Genomic DNA, 15,701 nt, shown 5'->3' on the forward strand with positions numbered 1-15,701 from the left:
CGGCCAATCACCATCGAGGGTCCGGCTCATCATCTGGTCGGCGTTTGCACAGTGGAGTAGGTGAACTCACGTTGTCGATATTAGACCAAGACAGCTGCCTGTCTGTTTAGTTGCCAGGGAAAGACTCGACAGAGAGGACCAGGCTGCGGAAGCGAGTAAGTAAGTAATTGAGGAAGTAGACATTTTTACACGTGTAATCGGTGTCAGGTCGCCTGTGGTTGACCATAGAAGGCTAATTTGACTAGCTCTGTCATTCATACAGCAGCGATATTGTTTCAGTGAGCTAGGTTATGGTAGTTGTCCATTTGTAACTGCATGTTATCTTCGATAAGCTGACGGAAGGTAATTAGTTAGCTATCTCTCTGTCCGCTATTGAGAGGCTGCTCATGTGAGAGTGATTTCATTGTGAACTGAGTTTGCTTTGTCCGTCATTTAAAATCCTCCTCATTCCTTTCACTGACATGCGAAAGGTGATATGTTTGCTAACTTGGCTTCTTTATGGTACCTGATCTCTCTACTTCAAAGCTGCCTCAAATAAATCCAATTTTTTTTTTTTTTTTTTTTTTTTTTTTTTTGCTTCTGTAGGATGGAAACCGGAGGAGAAAGTTTGCTCAGGTCCCGCAGCCGAGCCCTCAACAATCTGTCTACCTTCCCAGACCTGGATGGAGGATCTAGTCCTGGGAGACATCCGCATGGGAATGACGATAACCGTGTCACAAGCAATGGTGAGCAAATATCACACACACCCACACACACATCTCAGGCAGATTGTGTAAGGGGACACTAGCCTCTGTTGCAGATGATTCACATCCTTCTTTTTAGCATCAGTATATTTCCGTTAATGTTTTTTTTTTTTTTTTTTTAAAGACTGAATTGTGATGATCTCTTCCTTTTAAGTGAACACTTTTGACCTTTGGTACAGTTTGTGGTAGCATACAGTAGGAAGCAACAGTAGTCACACTACCTTGCAACGACTTCAACAATGAAGTCTTTAAAGTTTTTTCTGTTATGAGGCAAAACTTTACCAGTGTGGAAACAAATGAATTAAGAAACTGTTCTCATTGTGTATGTCATTCTAATATATTTATACCATCCTGGAACAGTGAAAACAACAAACTAAAAACATTGTATATCTTGTGTATGTCATTTTCAAAAATAATTTTCAGGTTTTCACATGACAGACGTGGGTGTAGTACTGCTCCACCCATGCTGACATCAATAAAAGAACAAATGTGTCAATCATCAGGTTGCTATTGACCTACAGTAACCTTAACTAGGAGAAGTTGTGACGTTTTGGGATTTACCGCTTTTGTTATGATTTATTTCACATTTTGTTTCCCCAACTCAAATTAATCATTGTTCCTCTGAACGGTTTTTTAGCTTAGCTGACTTTGATGATAACCGACTTGAAGGATTGCTCATCGGAAGCTTTGTTGATGATTGAACATGCCAAATTTAGGTCTGTTCACAGCACAAAGCTGAATTGATATTCCAAATGTGATTATCAAATGGTTCATGGTGTTCTTTTTTGTGTTTGTTTTTAACGGCATTATTATGTGTTATTTCAATTTCAGGGAAAATTGAAGTGGAGCATGTGATTAGCAAAAAGCTGCAACTAAAAAGGAAAGCAGAGGTTAGTTGGTTCCAGAACTAAGCAATATATTCATAATCACCACATTAACATCAATGGGTGAATTTTTTGCTATTCCCAAGGACCACTTGGATGCAGTATTTGGTTAGGCTTTTGTATTTCAGTTGCAATACATTCAGTTGAATTGACTTTGATTGAGCTTGATGCCCTCAAAGAGCAGTTTTTTGTTTGTTTGTTTTTTGGTAGATGAGCTGTGCTCCTGTCATATGAATGACCACAGATTTTTATATTCAAATCCTAAGACTGTCTTAGATTTCTTTCACAACAGACTGCGAGTTGAGTCGAGGTGTGGACCCAGCTTTGCTCACACTTGAGTTAAGATTCACTTTTGGACTTAGATGTACATGTGAAAATGCAAAATTCGTTATAACAAATGTGTTTGTGATTGTATTTATATCATTCAGTGGTTGGATTAAGTGTATATTGTAAACTGTAAAAATGGAATAGGAGCTTCAGTCACTTCTGAGCATCTATGAACCCTAATTGAGTCATTATGGATAATTTTGATTATCTGTCAACTTGATAAAATGCTATTGTGACTGAAACAACAGAAAGAGATCATTTATATAAACTGACATTCAGTTAATTTTCTGTTTTCTGCCTCATTTTTATAAACCAGCTTGATTAATGTCAAACCAGAGCAGAAATGCATACGGGAAGGATGATTACAAAAGATGTATTCAGTTTGGCTAAAGGTTGAAAAAGTCCATGACACACTGATCCGTTGCAAAACACTTCAAGTTATGCTGATTTAGTATGTCTGCTCTACTTTGTGACAGTCACAGTGACACCATGAAAGAATGTTATCCCTATCAGTTTAAGCACCTAAAAAGGATTCTTTATGTCTGCTTTTTGTTTGGCCAGGGCCTGAAGAGCGACCTGATGCGTCAGTTTGAAAGCCAAGTCCATGATTTCATGGACAGTCTTATTGAAGAATCAGCCAGCCTTGAGTCCACACCTCTACCTGCAGCCTTCTCACCACCACAGTCGGACAAGGAGAGGAGCAAACTTGGGTATTGCATTTCCTCATCAACCCTGAACCTATATAAATGTGCAGACCACTTTCCTTTGGCCTATTTTCTTGTCATGATGGTAATCCTCTGACAAGAAAATACAAATTTAGCCCTTTCTTCCCCACTTTCCCTTCCATAGGCACGTTCAGCCTCCTCAAGGCCACGGGAAGCACTTTGTTACTCAGAGATCCCTTCTAGAGTAAGTTCATACTTCACTATGTAAGTCATTCAAATGAGATTCTCTGTAATTTGAGTGCTGTATGGTAATTTGGTTTTCCTAAAGACTGCAACATCTTTTTCACGCAGCTGCACTGTGCAGCCACTAGATTTATGATGTGTGTTTTTCCACAGTGAGTTGTTTGAGGTGAACCACATCAGGACCATCTACCACATGTTTATTGCCCTGCTCATTCTCTTTATTCTCAGCACATTCGTGGTCGATTTCCTTGATGAAGGCAGGTAATACTGAATAATGTGAGCACTTTGTATTTGTGCTGAAAGACACTTTCTTTTGTTTTTTTTTGTTTTTTTATTATTCCTTATACATCATAATAAGTCATTTGCATGTTCTCTTAATCTCTTCTGCCTTAGACTGGTCTTGGACTTTGACCTGCTGGTCTATGCATTTGGACAGTTCCCTCTAGTGGTGTGCACATGGCTTTGCATGTTCCTGTCCGTACTGCTGGTTCCCTACACCTTATTCCATCTGTGGTCACAAAGCCAGTCGGGCTCCCATGGCCAGCAGAGGCTGTACACTTGGCTGTTTGGCTCTGCGTTCCTGCTGTACCAAGGCCTGTGTTTGGGGTTCCTACCAACATATGTGGTAGTGACCAACAGTTTGCCGCCTGCTTCTTGCTTTATCGTCATCATTGAACAGGTTGGTATTTTGGTGAAGGTTGTTTTTATTTGGTCTGAAATGTTTACCTTCATATTTGGTTTTCATATTTCGATGTGCATATTTTATCTTGGAATATTTCTCTTGTTTCAGGTTCGCCTGATGATGAAAGCCCACTCCTTTGTCAGAGAGAATGTGCCAAGAGTCCTAGCTTGGCAAAAAGACAAGACAAGTATGTTGCTATTTCACTTGCACTTAATTATTGTTGTGTAATTTATGTATTAACTTTGCAGTACAGACATATTTATATTAAGGTGAATTATTAATATTATTATATTAAGATGAAATGTTTACTAGTTGGATGACTTCAGAAGGACTTGCACTGGACTTATTGTCCCCTTTGTCATTCTAATTGCTGTCATTTATAGGCAATGGACCTGTGGTTCCTCAAGTTTCCCAGTATCTCTACTTCTTGTTTGCACCAACTCTTATTTATAGAGACAAATACCCTAGGTAAAGTGATTTTCTTAGTTATTTGTCTAGTTTCAATTGTGACTTCCTTCTAGGGCATAAAACAAATCATTTTTCTCTTCCACTAGAAACCCGGTGACCAGATGGGGCTATGTGGCCGCAAAGTTACTTCAGGTACTGAATTGTACTGCTGTTGCATAACATTTGAAGTAAAAGAAAAGTAAAAGAAAACTGTCTTACATTTCCGCCTTCCTTCAATGTTCCACAGGTACTTGGCTGTCTCTTTTATACCTACTACATATTTGTGCGGTTGTGCATCCCACAGTTTCGCAGCATCAGTCTGCAGCTGTTCAATCTGCGCGCCATGGTACTTTGTGTCTTTAACTCTATACTGCCAGGTAAATTTTAATCGGATTTGTATTGAATTAAACTATTTAATGAACTCTTGGCTTGAAATAATAAATTGTTGTGTTTTTTGTTTTTTTTGGTTTGCAGGTGTTTTGGTTCTCCTGCTGGGTTTTTTTGCTTTTCTCCACTGCTGGCTCAATGCTTTTGCTGAGATGCTTCGCTTTGCAGACCGAATGTTTTACAAGGTACTGCTGTCACTCTCAGACAGATGTTACCCAAGTACTCAAGTTATAAATAAAATGTGCATTAATTTTGCTATTGCACATTATAGGACTGGTGGAACTCAACATCTTATGCCAATTACTACCGTACTTGGAATGTGGTGGTCCATGACTGGCTGTATTACTATGTGTACAAGGACTTCCTTTTGGTAAGTGGGTTTTATGTTGAAATCCAGAACATTTTAGTATGATATGTTTTTAGTAAATGTAACATAGTATTCATTTCTTGTCTTTCTGTTATTGTCCTTCCAGATATCTCAGAAGCGTTTCCGACCAGCCGCCATGTTTTTTGTGTTTACTGTGTCTGCAGTGGTGCATGAGTACATTCTTGCAGTTAGCTTCGGATTCTTCTATCCGGTGCTTTTCTGCCTCTTTATGTGCTTTGGAAGTAAGAGGGAAAATAGTGTGTACGGCTCATTTATCTTGTTGTTTCCAAGCCTCCTCTTAATTTTTGTTCTTTCAACAGTGATGTTCAACTTTATTTTCCACGATCGTAGAAAAGGCCCCATTTGGAACATATTAATGTGGACGTCCCTCTTTCTGGGTCAGGGGGTCATAATGTGTCTGTACTCTCAAGAGTGGTATGCCAGACGGTACTGTCCACTCAAAGAGGTAACACCAGGACTTTGAGATTTTACACTTTACCTCCTGGGTATACATTGCTCATTACTAATTTTAATGGCATTTTATATCACCAAGTAGACCAAAAATATGTGTGGAAGGAGAAAAATATACATGATTTTCAAAGCTTTCCATCAATTTAGATTGATGGGGAGTGTCTGTGAACACCATTTTATAATCCTTACCTCAAAATTATTTTAGGTCTGGACTTTAACTAGGGCATTTTAACATGTAGAAGCTTTGATCTCAACCATGGGTGCCCCAGTCGAGGCGTAATGTCTTGCTACTTTTAGATGCATAGCTTTTCCAACACACCTGAATATATAATTTTCCTTACACGGTTATTTTGGGCAACTTTGTTAGTCTATCTTCCCTAAAATCCCAGTAAAAATCTTAAAGTTTGTGGTTTGTTACCTGACCACAGTAGAAGCAGTTTGAAAAGTGTGAACAGTTTTTAGAGGCACTGTTGTTGTTTAGCTGAAGTGTGAACTCAGTGCAGCTATTCATAATTGTTTCTGTTCCAGTCTTCATTCCTGGACTTGCTGAAGCCTCGTTCATGGAGCTGTCAGAGAGACCTAATGGCTGGACCTGATAAGATAAAATGGGACTATTGAGAGGAACCCCATCACCAATCAAGATGGACTCCACCAGCTCTCCTCTCTCTGTCATTCATAATTTATTGCATTTAAAAATTATGAGTCCTACAGTGTGTGAATGAATGTATTGGAGAGTATCTGCTGAGATGCCAAAATCGCACCAACAGTGCCTTATTTATTGTGTTTTCAGCTGCCATTTCTCAACAGAAGTTCACACACACATATACATATATATATATTAAAAAGAATTTGAAGTGCCAACTTGAATTTTCTTTTCTCATGGGCCCATAATGCTTGGGGTCCACTGTGAAACCACTCTTTGTGCAAACAATGACATGGTAGCTTAATACAAACATTACACAATGAACACATTATCTGCATGTGATGTAATGGTTAATATTTACCAAGGTAGTATGTTGTAACTGTGTTAAACTGTGAGTTATACTACAAGAAAGTACCTTATTTTTATTGCCAGTTGGACTTTTGTTTTGTTAAATGATATTTTGGATATCAAACATTCTCACTGGATATCTCTTAGGGATATCTCACTGTAAATGAGATATGGTGGTCTTTGTATTATTGGGTGACAGGAGTGTTGTATTTAATTATTAACTTATTAAGCAGATTGATTAAGCACAAATGAACTCCTCTGTTCATCTACAATGTCACAACAATAAGATGTTTTGGTCACTTTAATGATATTTTTGCAAAACTCAAAGTAAATACTTGGTTTACAAAATATTTAAGACATGAAGGTTGCTGTAACTACTGATATTTTGCTGAATAAACCTCTAAATTATGTAAGCACTTCAAAGTAACAGACTAGAGAACATGTTTAATATTTTTGATATGCCTTGGTTATAAGTATTTAAATCTATATACAGTGGTTTATGACTTCTTTGTGAAACAATTGTCAGAATTGCAGCTGGCTGTTTAACTGTCACAACAATATTGCAACTTGAAAACCTTGAACAGGCTTGCATTTTCAGATCTGTTTATTTTTTTGTAATGAAAATTTTAGTTATAAGAGAAATGCCGTTTGCATTTCTCTTACTAAAATCAGAGAAATGTTCCAGCATCCAACATGATGCTGGCATATGTTTTTAGGGTCGTTGATAAACTACTTTACTGCAGCGATTGTGGGTTTGGATGCTTGTGAAACGTGAGTTGCACAACTCAAAGTAGAAACCAGCAATGCAGAACTTGAGACTTTCACAAAGAAAACTGGATCACCACAAGGTGGCACTCTAGTAAAAGTCTTAAACTGCTCATTTGATCAAGAACAGATTCCTAGGATTATTTGGATTCCTTAATGTGTAATAAACAAGTACCAGAAAAATAATTTTATACCATGCATGGATTAAAATATTTAAAGTTTCTGTTCTAATTTAAATGTTTTTTTTTATAATGCCACTATAGGCTGCTAAGCAGTAGAATTATTGTTTACAATATAATTATTTTTGAAAGCAGATTTGGCTACATGCCACTTTTAACTTTAATTTGATTACCAGTAGTTTTTGATCTTAACATTGTAGACATGTCTGAATTGTTCCCAACACAACAAAATGTAAAAACTAAAGAATTTTCATACGTGCATGTTCTTTAAATGCCATTTGCTGTGTAAATTTATATAAAACAGTTTTGTGCAACAGTTTGGATTCATCTCTCATAGTGATTGTGTACATTCTGTGTTTGAAAGGGGTAGGAAGTTGCAGATTTATTTATTTTTTTACATTTTTTATTTTGCATTCCAGCAGCTGAGTTGTTTAAGCAGCATAACTGAATGAATAAGAAATTGACTGAACTCTACGGATGAGCCTGTGTTGTTTAAATCTAGTGGGGTGGAAATTTATAAATTCAATTACTTTAAATTAGATCTTTTGTGATTTTAATACCAGCTGATGAATGACGCATCTCTAAAGTTCTGTACCAACTTGTATTTTCCCCCAGTACGTCTCATGTTCTGTGCAGACGTCGAATATAATTAGATACCAGTAGATTGGTTTTGGGGGAGAGAGGCATCCTCCACATATCCAGATTTTTTTGAATTCATGCTGCACAACTATGGGGGAATTTTTCTACCATTATCCAAGAGCACACATGTTCAGTCTGAGAGCAAGTTCTCCTCTCAAAATAAACATTTTGCAAGCAAAATTTGTAAGCAAGAGTATTAAAAGTTTTGAGAACAAAATACATGAAATCTTGCTCTCAGACTGAACATGTGTGTTCTTGGATAATGGCAGAAAAATTTCCCCATAGCTATACCATGTGGGATTGAAGTTGTGTAATGGGGGTGTAGTATTAGTGTATATTAAGCATATCCTATTATTCCAGGTGACTTTCGCAGTTCGGTGGATACATTGTGGCTGCGTTGCATTTGATGAAATCTACAACGGATTAATACGCAAAAAACTTTTTTGCGGTGATCTGTATTTGTAGATGTCTGTGTTTAATTTAATTCTAATAAAACCCTGTTTCCCCTGTCTGATACTGTTTTATTCTGACGCGTTGCACTGACAGACTTGGCTATCTATCCATGCTACAATGGGGAAATCTGACGAGGTAGCACAGATAGTCAGAACACCGGTGTTTGCGCTGGAGCTGACAGGGGGCCGAGGCGAGCCCCCCGCCTTGTGCAACACATCCTTCTATTCTGCGGTAAAGATGGCGGCGTCAGAGGGGGCGCGCAGCGGCTCGACAACGGGAAAACGGCTCTGATTCGATCCACTTTGACTGCTTAAACTCTTCGGAGAGCCTTCGTTACTCCTCATAATTCATCTGGACCACCCGGATAGAGAAAATCGCTGTCACACGCCAGGGTTGTGATTTTATTGTTAAGAGGCAGGCTGGGTGGGTTTCGCTGGTAGCTGCTATCGTTAGCCGAGCCAGCTAACACGGGCTAGTTCACGTTCGTGGAGAACGCCGAAGAGAGGATTCGGGCTAGGCCGCTGCAGCTCGGGGGAATGTGAACCGTAGGGACACGGTGGGGGGAGGTTTGCTTGCTTGGTCCCAAACGTCCTCACGCAAAAGTACCGGGATGGGACAGCAGGTTGGCCGCGTCGGTGAGGTTACATCGACCGCACTCCAGCCGCCACAGCCCCATGCGTCCCAGCCACACCAGGGGAAGGGGAGCCGGGGGAGCGTCGCCGGGAGGAGACCCCGGGAACCCGGCTGCAGCACCATGATGCCGCCGGTCAGGACAACCGCTACCAACGCACCCGATCCAGGGATAAATATATTCACGCAGCATTCAGGTAAAGAGACAGCCATATCTGTAAAGGTGTGGGTGTTTTTTGTTTGTTTGTTTTTTTTATCCACATATTCCTTTTGCTGCTGTTAAATCACTGCTAGCATTTCCATGCTATTTGTCAACGACGCCTTAGCGGAACTAGCTTTAGGTTCCAACCTTAGCTTTAAATACATCCTCTATTTACTTCTGCTTTTATCTATTTTTTGTAAGTGTGGACCTTAAGCGGTTTGTTCCAGCATAACATAATAAGGCATGTGGTCTAATGATCCTCAAAGCTTGTGAAAACAACTATGGTAGTTCAGTGCTTTCTGCTGTAGGGTGTTCGCCCCTACAGTTCTTCAGATATCTGGTTGGGAAACACTGATTATTGCTTCCGGAGGTTGACATGCAATTCCACTCCATTTAACACACAATAGGATCCACATACCTCAGGCTTGTATTATAATAGACAGTGCTTTTCAAAGGGTCACGTGATAGTGCTTAGTTACTTGGTAGAAATGATGCCAAGTTTAATCCAAGTAGATCAGTAAAGCTAAATTTTGTCAAATCAAAGATTAAAGCTTTCTGAATATTATGTAATGTGTCTATGACACAGAAGACCACATTCTTAAACTGATTTGAGCAAAGGTAGGTCCAGTCATCTGACTCAAAACCACAGTTTTTCTGTCACAGTTCTGCCTGAAAGCTGTTTTTGTGCATTGGCAGTGAAATCTGCAGATCTTATCTACGGATGCATTGATCAGGCCTTTCCTGGTTGATACAAAGTTCCAGTTTTTGTTTAGGTTTAACCTTCTGATTTTCTTTTACTTTGTAAAAACATATTAAAGAGAAAAAAATTGTTCCAGGTCTTTGGTAGAGGTTGTAGTTTTGAATCTTAGTGAAAATGAGTTACAAGATTGGTCCTGTTTATGTATTAAGATGTGTCTGTAACTTTTATCTGGTTTATTTTAATCTTTAAAACTGTGCATTAGACTCCATGCTGATGGTTGCTGCACTTGTGGATTAAAAATTATTGGAGTTTTGAGTTTACACGCATAAAATAAGTTGTGGGAAAATATTTTTTGTAGGTGATGTACCATAGAGCTGATCAGGTGGAAAACTGTGATTCTGGTCTCTGGCTAACTCATTTCTGCATCTCTAATCTACAGGATTTTCTCTTTGAACTCTAGAAAAGCGGTGAAACCGCTTGCTCTTTTCACTCTGTGTTCTTCTTTGTTATTTTACTGTTTGTTCTAGGCTTTTAAGTGAAGATGACAAAATACCTGCTGCATGATTTGTGTTGATCATCATTTCATACAATATGTACAATCTTTCTCTTAACATCCTACCAATACATTTGTTTGCACATTTTAAGGATTCAGCCCTTTTTGAGTGACACGTTTCTTTATATAAATTATGGTAGCTTCATGTAAAATATGTAAAAAGACCAAAAAAAAGTAACATTTGGCATAATTTGTCTAGTTTCCACTGATGGCCCAGCCAGTTAGGACAAACAGAAAGTGCAACCTTTCGGAATGGAAAGCATTTTCAGTTCTTGGCTCTCAGAAGTCACAGTCCTCTCAGACGGCCAGACAAGCCCTCTCTGAGTGGAGCATGGCTCGCTGTCTGCACTGTTCTGTTTTCTCCAATGTTGAGGCGAGAGTAGCCTTTTTTTTAGCTACCGGGGTGCTGTCACACAGCTCCTCTGCAGAGAGACTGCAACTCTTCAAAGCACACAATAATAGAACAAAGGCTCTTTAAGTGGGGAAGCTTGCTACTGTGCACTGAAGCCTCCAATGCATATCAAACTAATGTTGTATTCTGATAGTCTATTGGTATAGCTGTGATTAAGCAGTATCCCATCCATCTTTGCAAGTGACAGCAGTTTCACTTTGGGCTGTAGTAAATAATACATATTTTATATGTGTTTATATATGTGAGTTTTTACTGTTACGTTTGTCATGTCAGTCACAAACACAAGTTCATATAACCTAAACTTCCAAAATAACCAGATGTATTTATGTGATGAGCGCAAGACAATGGTTGACTGTTCTTGCCCAACATACATTTAAATAAATAAGCCTGGCAGACAGGGGTAGACAGTACGGGGGTATTCCCAGGTAAAAAAAGGTGTTCATGTAGTGTAAAAGTAATATGCTGTATTTAAAGAAAAAAAATATATACAATGAATAGTTGCAAGTTTACATTTAGTAAATGTGGCATATTATATGCAAAATCTATAATGCTTGATGTAATGATTTCATGGAATTGTTTTATAATTAGGTTTTACTGTACAAAATTGGAATATATCATCTTAAAAGGGACTATAGGTGGCTTGAATGTAATTAAAATTTTACTCTAAAGCTGGATTAAACTATATTGTATTGATCTGAACTCTATGAGTTTGAACCAAGAGTGCATTGGCATTGATTTGGATTGCACTTGACTATTTTGACATCAGTTATGTTGTAAGTAAAGCAACAAAATATTGTGGAAATTATATGGGTATGTAGCAAAACATACAGCATTTGCATAATTCAGTCCAGGTTTTACTAGTACATAAATATGTAATGGTTTTCCAACTTGTGTTATTCTGGTGATTCTCCAATATATTGAAAATACAAATCATAAAAGTTAAAGTGGGGTCATGGGAAGTTCTTTAGAGCAGAATTATCCAGTTCAGACTTGATTGGGCAGATTTCTGTCTTTAGATTAGAGTGGCTAAGTTGCAGTTTAGATTAATTGAAAACACTTGAATAATTCTTGAATTCTGTACTGATGGAAAGCTTTGAAATGTACTAAATTAAACTCTGCTTATTACTAACAATTAACCCTTTGGCCTGCTTACAAACTGTTTATCCTATCTGTCACTGTTATCATTTTCTTCTATCAAATTCTCAAAATGCAGCCACCCAAGCTGTTTTAAAATGGGTGAATGCTTCTTCAGTACTTTTTTAACTACTTCCCTTTTCACTTCAAAATAAGAGTCTTTATGACCTGTCATTACCCTGCTCCTGACTTATCTTGTCCAGTTTGATCTGTGTGTGGTGTTGGCTGATAATACAGCCTCACTCTCTCCAACAGGTTGAAAGTGTTAAATTATTACAAACCCTGAATTTACAACTCTTGCACTATAATTGCGAATAAATACTGGATTCCAAGCAGCCATTTACGAAACATGTCGGTGCACACAATTTTCAAGACCTATTTGATTTAGTGTTTTTACATAAATTAACAGCTGACCCTACTCTAAACTAATTTTGCTGCTCAAACTCTAACATGAGTAGCCTTTGTGTACGAACTAAAAACAAGGTCATGCTTTCTAGCATTCCCAGCTAGAAAGCATGACCTTGTTTCCTGCTTGGGTTTGCATCAGTTTTTACTCAGCTCATCTTTAACTCAGCCTCTCTGTCTTCTCATTGTATTTACCTGTAAAGACAGACAGGTCAGTTCAAAACCACTGAGCTAAACAAGGACAGACGAAGAGCAGACCACCTCTGTGGTGAATCAAACGGCGCCAGTCAGACAGCACCCTCTTGGTGAATTGGGTCGATTGTTATTGGTGGCTCACGGGCCGCGACGTATTGATGGTTTCACTCCTTTTTGCATTGTCAGGATGTCACACATTTCAATGACTTCACCTGATATTGTCACTGCAGTGTTGGGAGACCTTTGCTATTAAAAGCAGCATAACTTTTCCTAAAATCATCTCATTAGCAAATCCTTCATACTTGCTCCCTAAGTTGTTGCTTTTCCTTATTTGCCACACTTGATTAGATTTGAAAAGAATCTGGATTTGTATTTAGGTACTCTGTCTGGATGGGTTCGGTAGTTGCAATTATGGCATAAAATAAAACACTTGTATGGTACAGGGTGGGTTTTCCTTCTTTTTTTTTTGCTTGAAAAATAATCAAGAGTGATTATGATTTAAACAGATCATAGAATTTAGGGCAGCTGAGTGGATTTTCATTTTTAGGCTCTTACTACTGAGCACTATACACTGTTAAGTCTGTCCAGAGGAGAAGAGAGGTTCCTGGATCTGGGTTTTAACAACCTAAGCTGATTTGCATCGTGGGTGAAATTAGATTAGTGGCAAATCCACTTTTCTGTTGACTCTATGGCCTGAAGCCCCAACTATTAGGATACGTATAGCCAGCAGTGTAGAATTAGGGAAGGGAAATTTCAAACACTTCACTGGCTACTGGGTAGATTGTAATGGACTTTATTGTCCATTTTTTTATTGATATTTTTTTTTGACTGTTAAGGTGTGGATAAAAGGACACCTATCTATCATTAAACAATGCCACCCACCCTCCTCTGGTTAGGAGTGATTAGAAGTTAGGGCAAAACAGGAGAGTCCAGCTGATGAAAACGGATAAGATCCACTAGCAGAAGCATAAATTGTTGTTTCTCACTACATAGTGTAACCCAGTGTTAAAAACACAAGCAAAAGTGAATAGATATTGATTTAATATCTTCTTCTACAATGAGATTAAAAAGTATAAATAAATAGATTTCATGTCTTATCCTACAATAAGATTTAAAAAGTAATAAAGTTCAAAATAAGTTCATAAATATGTTCATAAATATATATATAAAGTGTTAAAAATGGGACAATCAACCTTATTGGCTAATGTGAAATCAGACTGCACCAGCTATTGGTTGTTTAAGCTGTCACTAAATACAATCACTAATATTTCACAGTTTTTAAAGATTTTTAGCACTTTTTATATGTATTTATGAACTTGTTTTTAACTTTATTAATTTTTAAATCTTATCGTAGAACAAGACATGACATCTATTTATTTATACTTTTTAATCTCATTGTAGAAGAAGATATTAAATCAATATCAATTCACTTTTGCTTGGGTTTTTAACTCTTTGTTACAATAGACACTTGCAACAAAGTGAAATATGACTTATCTTTTTCTATACAAGGCATACACTAGTATTAGTTTGTTGATAATTAAGCCTTCATACCCTCTGCTGGCTTGCAGTGTGCAGGAACATGTGCATAAGAGGAAAAGCTGTTATTTGACGTTTCTTACAGACAAAGACAAAGAAAAACATCTGCTCACTCAAAGTTTCTCTGGCAACATATTAAGACATGTTCAATAGTGTGATTTTAGTGGATTTTAAATTGTAACTTTTAAAAACCTTTGCATTAAAAGTGTCATCATTTACCAAATGACACTTCATGACAAAATTCATGTACATTCATAAAGACTCCTTCATGTTCATGACAGGTGTTATGTCATGTTTCTGAAAGTGTCATGTCAGTCTTATGCACACCCGTCAAATAAAGTGTTACCAAAAATACTTCAAAGACCTCATGCTAAAAATGCTATAAATCAGAGTTTAGCTGATTTGCAGCTAGTTTGAACTAAATAATGGATACACAGTTATTTTAAGTTTTAAAGTTTACCTCTTTTAAATGCTGTAATGTTTTACTGAATGCATCCAGCAGCATCTCAGCCCCAGTTACAGCCTTAAGCCTTTGCATCTGCTATCAGTCGACTCTAATCGGTAGTTCGCAGAGCTGCAGATCCTAGTGTCGGTTTGTTGGCTTCGTCTCTATAGCTTTTTTATCATTAAAGAGTTGGGATTAATCAAAACACTTAATGATTGGCTGTGCAGATGGTATAGCAATGCTTCCATCTGTCAGCCTGAAAACACTCCAGGGTTTTAAACTTCGCTGGAGAGAACAAATTATTTGTAGTGGCCTCCAGTTTTCACTCTTACACTGTGGTAGTGTTTCAGGGCGGGAGTTAGATCCAGGGAGAGAAAGAGAGAGAGACGGTCTCAGTGCCAAGCCTGTTAAGCACTGGTTTGCTTCCAGGATGAGTACTCTACTGCTGGCATTATCACTGCTGCTTATCTTGTGGGTTGCAGGCTGAAGACTTGGCTGGAAATGCACTCTTGCACACACTTAACCGTCACATACATCCACAAAATCACACAGACGGTTTTGAATGTTCTTTAACTCCTTACAGTCTTTTTTTTTTTTTTTTTTTTTTTAAGGAACATGTAAAATAGTGCAGCTTTTGTTGAGGATTAAACAGCAAGTCCGGCTTCTAATAATCATCCAACAAGCTGATCAGTTGGAAAACCTTTAATCCTGTCACTGTGTGGCGTTACTGCGCTCAAATGTTCAGTGAAATGCTTGTGATTATTCTAATAGAAAAGGCTGTTATCTTTTTTTTATATCATTAATTTTGAAAAGTACTGGAGATATAAAAAGAACCATCCTTGCATAGAAGTAAGAATTCCCACCTTTCCATTTTCAACAGAAAACATTATGCACATTTTTGAATTTAAAAATCTGTTGGACTTGCGCTTTGTTGCATGAATAAGGATTACCTTATATTTTTTTGTTTTGGGCTCAAATCAACTACCTCAAAGAACCTGAAGCACATTTTTAATGTTTTGTAGTGCAAGGAAATATAATCTGTTAAAATTGGAATTGGCCAGTCAAGCCCCAAAGAATGCCAGAAATCTGTGTAAATCACTAAATAGTGCTTGAAGATAAAGTGAAATTATCTTATTAAAATTTGAGCTTGATCAAGGTAGAATAATGGTAGTTTTGCAGATTCACAAAGAAATTGTTCAGAAAAGGTTAGTGCTCTTATCTGAATTAGCTTGAGTCTAGTTTGGTG

At 37.7% G+C, this 15,701-nt stretch overlaps 2 protein-coding genes across 6 annotated transcripts in view; both read left to right on the forward strand.

Annotated features, from left to right (window-relative positions):
• soat1 (sterol O-acyltransferase 1) lies at positions 1-7,467 on the forward strand. 4 transcript variants are annotated; one of them, XM_028027179.1, is made up of 16 exons: positions 1-155; positions 586-725; positions 1,575-1,633; positions 2,516-2,664; positions 2,804-2,863; positions 3,016-3,123; positions 3,256-3,541; positions 3,653-3,731; positions 3,928-4,012; positions 4,099-4,144; positions 4,239-4,368; positions 4,466-4,563; positions 4,650-4,748; positions 4,852-4,987; positions 5,066-5,211; positions 5,745-7,467. In XM_028027179.1, exons 2-16 carry the CDS (start codon positions 587-589, stop codon positions 5,832-5,834), a joined length of 1,710 nt encoding a protein of 569 aa, XP_027882980.1. In that variant the 5' UTR covers positions 1-155; position 586; the 3' UTR covers positions 5,835-7,467. The 4 variants fall into 4 exon arrangements, with proteins under 4 accessions (XP_027882980.1, XP_027882982.1, XP_027882983.1 ...); XM_028027180.1 differs by lacking the exon at positions 1-155 and adding an exon at positions 220-342; XM_028027181.1 differs by lacking the exon at positions 1,575-1,633.
• Positions 7,468-8,393: 926 nt separating this feature from the next.
• Positions 8,394-15,701, forward strand: part of abl2 (c-abl oncogene 2, non-receptor tyrosine kinase) — a 30,866-nt gene continuing 23,558 nt past the window's right edge. For both annotated transcript variants that reach the window (XM_028027175.1, XM_028027176.1), the window contains exon 1: positions 8,394-9,070. In XM_028027175.1, the coding sequence (XP_027882976.1) occupies positions 8,854-9,070 (217 nt within the window). In that variant the 5' untranslated portion in view covers positions 8,394-8,853. The remainder of the gene's footprint in view (positions 9,071-15,701) is intronic.

The sequence above is a fragment of the Xiphophorus couchianus genome, chromosome 9 (genome assembly GCF_001444195.1).
Source record: "Xiphophorus couchianus chromosome 9, X_couchianus-1.0, whole genome shotgun sequence".
In the NCBI taxonomy this organism is placed as follows: domain Eukaryota; kingdom Metazoa; phylum Chordata; class Actinopteri; order Cyprinodontiformes; family Poeciliidae; genus Xiphophorus; species Xiphophorus couchianus.